This window comes from Carex rostrata, chromosome 26, assembly GCF_964058835.1.
Source record: "Carex rostrata chromosome 26, lpCarRost1.2, whole genome shotgun sequence".
In the NCBI taxonomy this organism is placed as follows: domain Eukaryota; kingdom Viridiplantae; phylum Streptophyta; class Magnoliopsida; order Poales; family Cyperaceae; genus Carex; species Carex rostrata.
Window position 1 is genome coordinate 2,533,621 of NC_135943.1, and position 13,209 is coordinate 2,546,829.

At 36.0% G+C, this 13,209-nt stretch overlaps 1 protein-coding gene across 1 annotated transcript; it reads left to right on the top strand.

Annotated features, from left to right (window-relative positions):
* Positions 1-154: 154 nt before the first annotated feature.
* LOC144544356 (cocosin 1-like) lies at positions 155-2,235 on the top strand. Its single transcript, XM_078292850.1, has 4 exons — positions 155-607; positions 725-1,014; positions 1,135-1,623; positions 1,725-2,235. The coding sequence occupies exons 1-4, from the start codon at positions 286-288 to the stop codon at positions 2,112-2,114; spliced, it is 1,491 nt and encodes a 496-aa protein (XP_078148976.1). The 5' UTR covers positions 155-285; the 3' UTR covers positions 2,115-2,235.
* Positions 2,236-13,209: the final 10,974 nt, after the last annotated feature.

Below are 13,209 nucleotides of genomic sequence, written 5' to 3' on the forward strand. Positions count from 1 at the left end.
GTATTGAATTCTTGATTTTCCTTATAAATTATATCCCGAATGATAACTTCCAATCCGGTTAGGTAGGAAATGAACAAATTAAAAATGTTGTGTTGCCAAAACAGGGTTCTAGGCCTCATGTAGTAAAACCCTTCTGTTGAGGTTTTTTGTTTCTATCCTTACCAACCATCGTATATCCATCCAATTTTACGTGCCTTTTTGTTCCTATAAATACCCTATTAACCCTCACTTCCTACTCCCATCCCAGAATTAAGTGTAGTATTTACATAGAAATCAAATACAGATATGGCAGCTCCCTCTTTCATTTGCCTTTCCTTATGTCTGTTAGTTCTGTGCCAAGGTTCTCTTGCACAGTTCAGCTTTGGTGGCCAGAGCGCATGGTCTAGTCAGCGTAGTTCTGCAGAACCAAGGTGTCGATTTGACAGGCTCGATGCGCTCAACCCATCTCGACGCATGCAGTTTGAAGCCGGTGTTACTGAATACTATGAATGGGATAATGAGATGATGCGGTGCGCAGGTGTGGCTGCCAACCGCCATATTCTCGAGCCGAGGGGCCTACTTTTGCCTCATTACAACAATGCACCATCCCTTATGTACATAGTCCAAGGTAATATTTAGCTTATTTTATTGATAATTACATTTGTAACTTCACTTTGTTATCTTTTTGTTAGAGAAAATATTTTTGTAAGAATATTCTAAGTTTCTAACGGTGTTTTGGGTATAGGACGAGGTGTCATGGGAACAGTATTTCCAGGCTGTCCTGAGACTTTTCAATCTTTCCAATCCTTCCAACAACAGTCAGAACCAGAGCAATACATGATGGAAGGTGAAACTCAAAGGCAAAAAATGATGCGAGACGAACACCAGAAGGTGCACAGGTTTAGAGAGGGAGATGTCATCGCATTACCAGCTGGTGTCACCTATTGGTGCTACAACGATGGCGATGTGCAGATGGTATCGGTACAAGTTTATGACGCAAGTAATGCCGCCAACCAGCTCGAACCTAGAGAAAGAGTACGTCGCAATTTCATTTTAGGAAACTGGAAACACTCTATTACTAATTTCAAACATATATATTAATTTAGTGCTAATTAATATTCCATAATTTACTAATGTCTTAACATCAAAAACCAGAGGTTTTTCCTAGCTGGAAGGCATGAGAGCCCTCGTACAGGGATATACGAATCCGAACAACAGCCTATTGGAATGAGGCAGCCCATGGGCAACAATATTTTTGATGGATTCGACACTCCAATGCTAGCTGAGGCTCTTGGTGTGAACCCAGAATTAGCAAGGAGACTCCAAAGCCATAACGATCCTAGAGGTGAGATGGTGTTTGTAAAAGAGGGACTTAAGATGCTGATGCCCACAAGAACAACTCAAGAGATGCAGCAGCAAAAATTCGAGGAGAGCATGCAAGAACCGAGTATGCAAAGACAATACAACATGACCAACGGCTTGGATGAGGCCTTCTGCACAATGAAGATAAGAAGCAACATAGATATGCCGTCCCGTGCTGACTATTTCAATCAAAGAGGCAGTAGGGTTGCAATACTCAACAGCCAGAAGCTTCCTATTATGAATATTGTGCAAATGAGTGCCGTAAGAGTTGTGCTCCAAAGGGTAATGACAAACCTTTAAAAACTAAATTTTCAAATAGGATACGAAGATTACTAATTCATCGCATTTACTCATGTTACTAATTTAAAATTGTTTTTTTGCAGAATACCATGATTACACCATACTGGCAAATGAATTGCCACAGCATGATGTATGTAACCGGTGGACAAGGACGGGTCCAAGTAGTTAACCATCGTGGGAAGACTGTATTTGACGGTCTGGTTAAACAGGGCCAGATATTACTCATTCCTCAGAACTATGCTGTTTTAAAGAAAGCTGAGCACGAAATGTTCCAATGGGTATCTTTTAATACCAACCAGAATACTATGATAAGTCAAATGGTCGGAAAGAACTCGATATTCCGAGGCATGCCGCTGCAAGTCCTGATGAATTCTTACCGTCTCTCCATGGAGCAAGCCAGGAGGCTCAAGTTTAACAGACGAAATGAGATGACTATCCTGACCCCTATGTATCAAATGAAATCTGTTGAGTGATGAATTAGGAGAGTTAGCAAAATAAAAAATTCCACTGATAGGCTTTGTTCAGTGGTGATTCTGGCATTATGAATTGAATAAATGTAAGAGCGTCGTTGTAGACCTTTAATAAAAAATAAAATTTTATTACTATATTTGCCTTTATTTTATTAAAACAATGATTTTATGCCCTGTTATTAAAAATAGTAACTAGATCGTCATTTATAAGAGTTGTCTGGCTCAGTACAAATGAAACAGGCATTCAATCATGTTGGATCAAGTTTAGAAAAAAAATCAGAGAGGCTAAATGGTGTGAAAAGTTATTCACTTGTGTCATATTTAGTAGAAAAATACAACGTCCGGATAAAGAGATAATGATTATTGTAATTGTCAAATGGACAATATATTTTCTTATTCCTCCATTTTATCTTTCTATCAAACATAACCTCATTCTTTATTTTATTTTTATATCATATATGATAATGGGATAAGAGTTATCTTCTTATCTTATATTCCTCCACTTTAACTCTCTAACAATTATGCGGATTAAGTATATGCTGTGGCAGATTAATCAGAATACAACTCCCTTATCTGTTTTTGCAGCTAATTTGGCATTCAAAAGATAGCATTAGGGTTCAAATTAGAATATTAAAAATCTCAATTTGACCAATATCTTGTAGGTCTTGCTTCTTCTTATTATTATTATTATTATTCTTATTGTTGTTGTTGTTGTCCTTGCAACTTTAAATAAGTTGCAAGGAAATACTCGATTAAAATATTTCTTACCTGAAACATTATGATCTCCAATGATCTTCTTCCCGGCATGTGCCGACCTCCCCGGGAGATTTATGACTTAAAAGCTAGCCCTAGAATTATTAAATGTCAGTATACGATATGTACCTAGAGGTAGGCAGTGGGAAGTACTTTGCATTTTAAATTATATGTATTTTGCTTACTGTTGTAACACATGAACAGTATAAAACTTCCGGTCATTATTATTTGGCACCGGGTCCAGCAAGTAGGCAACATTCTGTCTTGGGATAATAACAATAAACCTCCAACGTTCCATACAATTTAAGTAATAAAATAAGATTATTATCTTGTTAAGAATTGACAATAAACATGAGTATAATTAGCAGCTTACCCATCTTTGTGGCATGGTAAGAATACAAGATTCTTATCCTGCAACTTTATCAAGGAATCAGCCAAGTGCGAAAGGAAATGTTCACCAGCATATTTAATAGCTGTGTCGCTAAGCTGAATGGTGTCCAGGAAACCAATGTCAACATTATTTTGGACACCTTTAAGAATTAGTTTCATGCAATACCTGAAAATAGTCAGTGTCAGAATGAAATAAAGGAGTTAATTGTAAAATAATAGATTTGTTTATAATAATAAATACTCACATCGTTCAGACTTAAATAATAGAGACATCAATGTTGTTAAAAGTCATAAAATCACGGAGATCTATATGAAAGCTCTCATCCCGTAAAGCTCCCGGCCAGATAAAGAGGTGGAAGGCTCCTCTTTTAGATAGTGGTATCACAAGATATCTGTCATGCAGCAGTTGGAATTCCAGGTCCAGTTCGTCCAATGGCTCCTGATTTACAAGCGGGACCTGACCCCGTATTTCTTCTACAGGTCTCGGTAGCACCAATTCAGTAATACTCTTACTTGAAAGTTTTGATACTTAGATAGCAAGGAATAAAACAAAATTTTTATTCGACTCAAAACAAATCTTAATTAGCCTAATCAAGAAGAGAATAACATAATACCTTAGATTTGATCTCCAAATCAAATCAAGAAGGGTTGTCTCACTTAACAATTTCTTATTCCCTTTCTCTTTCATCGGTGGTTGTGCTTTAGCCCTTCAAATGACGAGCTTCCTTAGGTATCCACCGAAAGATTAAAGAAATACTTGTATCTCTAAGGCTAGTAAGAGATTAACAAGTAGAACCTTAATCCTAGTTTAACCCTCTTGTTAATTTTTGAATTCTTAGAGGATTTCTAGATTTCAACACATGAGAGAAAATGGGAAAGAGGAGAAAAGAGCAAATTTCGGCCAAGAGATAATTCACAGAAAAATTCTGACCTTTTGGTACTAAAACTCTTATATCTCCTTCTAGGTAACTCCAAACGACTTGAAACCTTCACCGTTGGATTCTAGACCAAAGGGCTTCAGATTATATAAGTCATATGTCCAAAATAGTTAATATTTGCCCTTTCAAATTCCAATTCAAAGTTACCTAAAAAACTGTCCAGAAATTTCTCTCATCTTTAATGAAATTGATTAAGTTTAATGACATATTTAAATATTTCTTAAATTATGCTATCACTAATCAATTCTCCCCAGCTAAAATAGCATATATTTGGGCTTAAACATACTAATCATATTAATATTTGATTAAGTCCACAATCCCATACATTAAAAGGCCAACATGTAAATTAATATTATATGTTAATTTATATGCATCTCTCATGTGTCAAAAGTCATTTAAAATATGTCACACATACTTTAAATATTACTAGAATTATTTTATAACATCTCCGTGTCATAAAATTGTTCATATATTAATAACATATAATTTGTACAAATTAATTATAATTTCTTATAATTAACATAGCACATATTATATACATATCACATATGCTTTATTAATATATTTTCTTTTAATCTTTCATATGGTGTGACCTTATGGGATCCCATCATTATGGCAATGGAATTAAATATTTTAATTCCATAAATCAATGATACAACTAGCTATGGTATATTGATTGCCCAAATGATGTGGATGAAAAAGCACAATGCAAAATCACGATCCCTATAACATTAAAAATGTTGTTGTGTCAATTCCTTGCCACATGATATCCAAATAATCGTAAGGTAGGAATGTGTCATCCTTACCAATTATTCTTTCTTGATTTCTTGAAGTTTAATTATAATATGATTATCATATTATCATATTGCATGCACATAATATAAATTTAATCAAGAGGCCCAAAGATATCATCGCTTATATTAACATATAAGGGATAATGGTTTCTTGATACATATCGTTCTTCCGCATAAGTTATATGACTGTAGTAATTGCCTATATAACTCCTAGTTAAAGAGAGCGTTGGACAGTACCAACAATATACATCCCTTATGTAAGAAAAATAAATATCTCAACCAAAGAATTCTAGACACAATGAAATATCAATGACATAAAACACAATCCATATGATATTTCATTCTTAGGTATGTCCAGTGCCATACATCTCCATGTATGCACATGTGTGATTAGATTGATAACTCCTTATCGTATAACCTGTTGAACATGGTCATCATCTAATCACTAATCTTATATGGTCAACTAGTGTACCTTTCTGATTGCCAAGATAAGGGACATTTAAGAGTAAACAAATTTATTTATTGTGAAGTTCTACAATTTAAGTCATCAACTCAAATAATCCACTAATATGAATACTTAAGGTATAAAATGATAAAATTATTCACTAATAAATTAAACATATCATACATATGATATGGGTCTAGGACACCAACATATCATAAATTAAACATATTATGGTTCATAATCCAGGTTATTTCTAGAAAATTAACTCAGGTTTGGTTAGATTTGGATCAGTTCTGACAGGTAAAGTAACAAAGATTTTACTAGGTCAAGATACAACTTACCCTCGATAATACAGACTCGAGCTTGCGGAGAGCTGTTGCTTCAAAAATCTTTGATTTTTCCATGTCAGTAACTAATATGCTGCTCTTTGTGATGCTTCCTCTGGGCTTCATAAATAAAAAAGAAACAAGATCCTCTTGGAGACAATTTAGAGAATAATTAGGTGACTTGCACTGGACAAATCAACATATTATTTAAAAATAGAAAACCATCTTAAATAAACTCTTACATTCACCAAGGTTGAGGAATCTAATGCCATAGACGCTTGTGACATCAATGAAGAATTTATTGATAGGTCTTTTGGAAGTAGGGAAATGCTAAAAGCATCCAGATCATTTTTAGCCTCTGTCCCAATTTGACAAAAGATGTTGTTTATAGGATCATTAAGCAATTTTATCAATAAATCCTCTAATGGCTCTAGCTTGTTGCATAGATCTACAACCTGTTGAGATGGTTCGACTGTATGTAGCATAGCTCTTATGTCTTCATCTGATAGCAAATCCCTACAATAAGTCATTATATTCATTCAATTAAAAAATGTATCTTGTGGAAAACCATTCAAATGCTGCAATTTTGACTGACATCAAGTTTTACCAAGAGGTCTTTACACTAATTTGATTTGTGTCAAACAGTCCAGCAAAGTACAAATCCAATATAAAGTGGGGTAATTAGTATATTATTGTACTAACTAACGATCAACCATGACCTGACACTGATGACACCAAATTATACAGCAAAAATCACTATCTTTTTATTCAGAAAATGATGAAAAACGAATATGATGTAGCAATTTTTCTGATTTATTTACCACAAATGTGTTTTTGAGTAATTTTAACAGGTTTTGAAGAAAGTTGCGTAGTTAGGTCAAAAATATAGTAATGCTATCATATTTCGACGATTATCAAATAGCCACCGAAATTAGACATCATATAGAGCATACAACACCTCTCACAGAGTGCACAACATGCGAAATGGGGAAAACAAAAAAAATGCTATCAGAAGACCGTGCGCCATCCTCAATATTGTGCGCGACATAGCCCAGAGGCTGCATAGATGACAGGTTGGGCCTTCTAGAAGGCCTACTTTGCTGATAGACCACACTATTTTTAGACAATTCATGATAGATTATGGGTGGACTCCACGTCCCCCATGATCTCCACTACGACACTACTACTATTGTATATGAAGACTATAAATACCTCTTTTAGATAAGATTTTGAGGGTGTTCAATGTGTTCAAGTTCTATATGTTGGCTTTTGGAGCCCTCGGCTTGCTCGTTTGACTAGATTTGCAAAACATACATAATTGCTATTTACAGTTTTCCTTCTTGAGACATGTGCAAGTTCATGACAACTGAAGATTCAATAAATACACATCGAGGATGAATTACTAAACTGCAATATAATATCGAGGATATGGTCATGAAGCACAAGATACTGGATAGAAAAAATATAACTCAAGATTAAGGATAATTAATATGTAAAATTGATAAAATAAGCTTGAGACTGATCTAAGTGAGGCCTACCGTTGCAACGATCCAGGGACCGTTGTAACAGAATAAATAAATTCGCAGAAATGACTGTCGGATTAAATCAAAATCAAGCGACTCCAGCTGGAAGTTGAGATAGAGACTTCCGTTATGGAGACCGTTATAACGGTCCTCGACCGTTACAGTCCAAACCAGTTAGAACTACCCTACCATTGTAACGGTCCATGCACCATTGCAACGGTCAGCACTAATTACTTCTTTTTTATGAGCTCTCTATAAATAGAAGCTATACCAAGGTTTGGATCGACACTCTAGCCGCCCCCAACTTCAATATTTTGTATTTCCAGATCTAGAGAAAGTCATTGTTGCTTGTGTGCTTAAATTTCAATATTCACAATCAATCTCAAGCTTATTCAATCAATTCAACAACTCCTAAAGTGATCCTGCGTGATCAAAAGAATTACTACTTCGAGCCTTGTGCTCACCTAGCAATCCTTGAATCCTCGCGAATCAGATTGTCTTCCTTTGAGCCTTTAGTGCTCCTTGTTAGGGCCGTGTTACTTTCTAGAAGATTGTAATGGCTCACTGGTTCCACTTTGTAACCCTTTCTCATTGGGTAAAGAAAGGTGTGCCATCTCAAAGGTCGTGGGCCCCGGAGACGTAGGCATTAGTGCCGAACTCCGTAAACAACTCTTGTATCAAATATCTCTAAACTCTACTATTTACTTTATTTATTTACATTCTAGTTTAGGACAAAGTTATTCTAAGTTTCCGCCAAGAATAACTTTACGACACACACGAACTTTATAACTTAGATTAAAAATTTTAAAAGGCTCTATTCATCCCCTCTAAGTGCCTTTGGGACCAACAATTGGTATCAGAGCGAGAAAATCAAATTAAGATATACTTAATTTGATTATTGTATTAGATCCTAGATATGACACTTAGTACACCAAAATTTATTAGAGAACCTCCTATGTTGACACCATCTACCAAAAACTTTAGTTATTGGAAAATGGTTATGACCAACTACATGAAATTGATTGAAGTGTGGAAAGCTGTAATGGTTTCACACCGGTATATAACAAAGACACCAATACAATCACAACCGAATCTAAACTTGCTAAAACTGTAGATAATCTTGCCATAAATACCATCATGGGCGCAGTACATGAATCAATATGGATTGTATTCTCAAATGCAAAAGAGATGTGAGAATATCTTATAACCAAATATGAGGGTAATGACCAAATCAAACGAACCAAACTAGCCGGCCTAGAAACAAAGTTTGAAACCTTTTGTGTAGAAAGTGGTGGGACTATAGAAGATACATGTAACAGACTTCTACAAATTATCACACCCTGAGACAACCTGCCACGTAATGACACGTAAGGCGTGTGCACATCACATACATTATCAATAATAAATACTTATGCAACATTTAAAAGTCAAACAAAGTTTTTTAACACCATAAGTAGTTCAAGTACATAACATAAATTTAACATGAGATCAAGACAAACATGGCAACAAACTGATAATTGCCATGTCAGTCAATGTATCCACTTTCAAAGAGAATATTTAAAAGTCTTAACTAAAAATAAAATTAAAAAGGTACTTAAGCCGTCTGCTCATTGTCCTGCTGATCCACATTCCTTCTATTCGTGCTCACCGCTGACTTCATCATTTTCTGGAACTTACATAAAAGTGAAAACAGGTGAGAGATCGAACAGTCTTTCAGTACGGGATTTAGTTTGAGTCCCGAATTTTGTAAAATTGACTTATTAACACAAATACGACATTTAAAAATAAATCATCACATGCAATATGACTAATGCATATTTAAAACACACACACACACACACTTCTTTAGTTACTTTCAAGTTTTTCGTTAATCCATTCATTTGCCAATCCAATGAGAAATCCATCTAACATTGAAAGACCGCCAACCCACTGAGAAATCCAACCAATAATGGGAGACTTTCTTACTAGACGGGGACTCCACCCTACGCTAGATATTGGTTGTCACACTAGACGGGGAATCCACCCTACGCTAGATCTTGACCCGTGACAGGATCGCTTTCGCCTATAGTCACGTTAATGAGGGGTCTAGTCGAACCTAGACCTAATGTATATATTCCAACATGAGTTCAACACATGTTGGCCCCTTTCCTTTAACTTATATGTTACATTACACGTTTATTTCATTTAACACTATACAATGCCATGCTCAACACATCCTACTTACAAGTCTCATGATCGATATGAATAATCTTATTGTATCTCTAAACAAATCAAAGGGATCGTTTGATTCATCATGCATAATTCCAAAATCAAATAAATAAAATGCACACAAAATGGTAAGTAACAATTTGACAATATCCAGGAAACCCGTACCTACTATCGTGGTGAAGTTCATGATAGAGTCGGATGTCCTAGAACAAACTATTGTTTGTATTTCTTGTTTATATGATTGATTGACGGGAGTCAATTTGTTGCCTAGAAGTTGTATTACTTGTGGTTTATCTACGAGTTTAGATTGAGTGTCAACCACACTATAAAAGTAATGAACTTTAAAGATACCTAGCTAAAGTAATTAGCAAGGAACACTAATTACACTCAAGGCTAGTGTGACGATTGAATGTTGTTATTTAAGCTTACGGATCAACTCGGACTTGCTGCTGGTTCAATGTCACAGATGCATATAAATGTTTATATGACATCAGATTTGACCACACGTGAACATCACTATGGATTCTGTAATCATTGATGGTTCACAGTGTTGTTGTCTTAAGTCTGAGAATATGGTATGCCTACTTAAGGAATGTGCATTAGTGGTTTATGTCCAACACTCTCTGTAAAAAGGGGCCATTCAGACATATTCTCTGTGTACAATACTTATGTTGGGTATGATGCATATGTCAACAGGACTAAATATCCCTTATTGGCATCCTGGTGTATGTAGTAAGCTATGATATCCATTGGGCCCCTTGATAGATGTTATATTATATGTGCACAGTTTGATTGACTAGTTGCAATCAAGTATTATAATATAATTCTCACGTGTCAACAAAGATAATCGATGATACAGTGGGAATAACAAACATCCTGTCTTGCGTTCATAAGCCGGTCACACCTATAAGGTCAATTTGTTGTTTATATGATTGATTGACGAGAGTCAATTTGTTGCCTAGAAGTTGTATTACTTGTGGTTTATCTACGAGTTTAGATTGAGTGGCAACCACACTATAAAAGTAATGAACTTTAAAGATACCTAGCTAAAGTAATTAGCAAGGAACACTAATTACACTCAAGGCTAGTGTGACGATTGAATGTTGTGATTTAAGCTTACGGATCAACTCGGACTTGCTGCTGGTTCAATGTCACAGATGCATATAAGTGTTTATATGACATCGGATTTGACCACACGTGAACATCACTATGGATTCTGTAATCATTGATGGTTCACGGTGTTGTTGTCTTAAGTCTGAGAATATGGTATGCCTACTTAAGGAATGTGCATTAGTGGTTTATGTCCAACACTCTCTGTAAAAAGGGGCCATTCAGACATATTCTCTGTGTACAATACTTATGTTGGGTATGACGCATATGTCAACAGGACTAAATATCCCTTATTGGCATCCTGGTGTATGTACTAAGCTATGATATCCATTGGGCCTCTTGATAGATGTTATATTATATGTGCATAGTTTGATTGACTAGTTGCAATCAAGTATTATAATATAATTCTCACGTGTCAAGAAAGATTATCGATGATACAGCGGGAATAACAAACATCATGTCTTGCGTTCATTAGGGATAGTCATGAGATATTGGACACAACACAGGCAGTGTTATGCGCTGTTTATATTGGATCAACAATACTGTCTGGATACATATCGCCTGTATAATTGGATAGTCAAGGCGTATTGCTAGACGCTAACCTTGATCAACTGGAAACCAGATGTTCCAGATTGCTAACATAATACAGATCCAAGCCGGTCACACCTATAAGGTCACTTGGTCGAGATGTCATACGAGTTTATGACACTAGTGCATGAATGTTGGAAATAACATACCACAACGAATTTAGTAATACAAGCTATTATATAGTTCAACATTATGAGAGAAATGAGGATGTAATTAAAGCTGTTTGCAACCAGCTGTGCAAATGATCTTTTAATTATATGAGGTGGTTATCTTACTATTTTGGTTGATGTGTTGATATCATGAGATAGAGGATAATCATACGGGCACGTGGATATGTGGTATGCGCGATTTGGACTTACGGTTCAAAAGTTATGATCATTTAAGTGAAGAGGTAAGAAAGTTGACCAAAGTCAAAGACAGGTCAAACCTTGGTCAAACACGTTTTTTGACTAGAGGTGAGGTGTCATCTGGTCAAACACATGAGAGAGATGAGGTTGCTTGCAAAGGAATCAATGGATGGATATATTCTTAAATAGACCAATGGTTGAATGGACCATTAAATATGAAAATTACCAAATGAGCCTTATTAATTCATCATGAGATGAGATATTTTGAAGGGCATTTGCGTAATTGTTAAATTCTATTTAAGAAGAGGTATCCCTCCATTCTAAATCAATCAATTCATTTTTGCAAGATCAATCTAGAAACTTCTCCCTTATTCTCTTCTTCTTCCATTGATCAATTGAGCTAAGGAGCAAGCGAGCAAGGGTGCGTCTACTACCCGAGCCGCCACCCTCCTCTCCTCCTAGCCGTGTGCCACCACGAGACCGCTGACCGGCCTGCCGCTCCACCCGCCGCCGACCCGGCCTTGGAGCCGAGCCCCGTCGTCTCACACCACCCGACCCTCACGGATCCGCTGCCGCCGCACCTCCTTGATTCGATCGGGTTAGACCCGATCCGGATCGGATCTGCATCCCTAGGCTGAGCCTCGCCTCGCCTAGGCTGCCGCCTCCTCCATCGGTTGGTCACCCACCGGCCGCCCCTCTTCTTCCCTCTCCTTGTGTAGAGGATCCGAGATCTCTCTCTCTTCCTCTTGATTGGACCGGACCAGACATTAACTCGGTATCTTCGGGTGAAGGATTTATTGATTGGACCGCTGAATCCACCGGTTCAACCACTGATTTTTTAAGTTTATTAAGTTTAGTATTGAGCTGTCAAACTCTATATTGTGCATAGAGTTAAATTTGAGTAAATTCATTACATAAGTAATTTAAATAATAATATCTATATTTTTTTTTTCAAATTGGTGCACACCAATATGTCTGTGACATATAAGATCTTATCAACACAATATTAAATTTAATACCGATACAATATTTATTACTGATTGTAAAGATATTAAGTCAATACCACATCCATATAATTCAATTTAATAATACAATGCAAGTATATAAAAATTAGAAAAAACAAATAGAAACTTGGATAAAGTTAAATTGTAAATCATATTTTTACAAAAAAATAAATAATAAATGTCACATACATAACAATAATAAATACTTTCGAACATGCGTAACATAAATCTTTATGTAATTAAAAAAATGGAAAAATATGTTTTCTTTTGTGACATACAAATGAAATACTTGTTCCTAAATGATATTTTAACATTTAACAACAGCAATTTAAGTTGCCTTATAGTTTAAAAGGCTTAAATTAATGAAAGCAGATCACCTGTCCCCGGGTGCAGGAAAATCCTGCCCCTCTGTTCCTGCAGCTGGGGCCAGTCACTATTAAAGGAGACCGGTCACTGTTACTTTTTGAACTTGAGCCCACTAACAATGACTCTGGGGGTAGAAATTTTCTGCCCCTAGGGAGTCACTTGAGTTTCTTGGGAGTCGAGACCCGAGTCCAATTAAAAAAACTTTAAAAAGCTATGGTAAACACCTTTATCTCTTATATTAATGGGTCCCACAATGTAAGAAGCTCCTTCCCTTTCTACTTTTCTTTCATAATCTGTTTCCTCGTA

Excerpts from the sequence above, each read along its gene's own strand:
- LOC144544356 (XM_078292850.1), top strand. The coding sequence starts at position 286 with ATGGCAGCTCCCTCTTTCATTTGCCTTTCCTTATGTCTGTTAGTTCTG. Across the intron at positions 608-724 it reads CCTTATGTACATAGTCCAAG|GACGAGGTGTCATGGGAACA; the intron begins GTAATATTTAGC and ends TTTTGGGTATAG. Across the intron at positions 1,015-1,134 it reads AGCTCGAACCTAGAGAAAGA|AGGTTTTTCCTAGCTGGAAG; the intron begins GTACGTCGCAAT and ends ATCAAAAACCAG.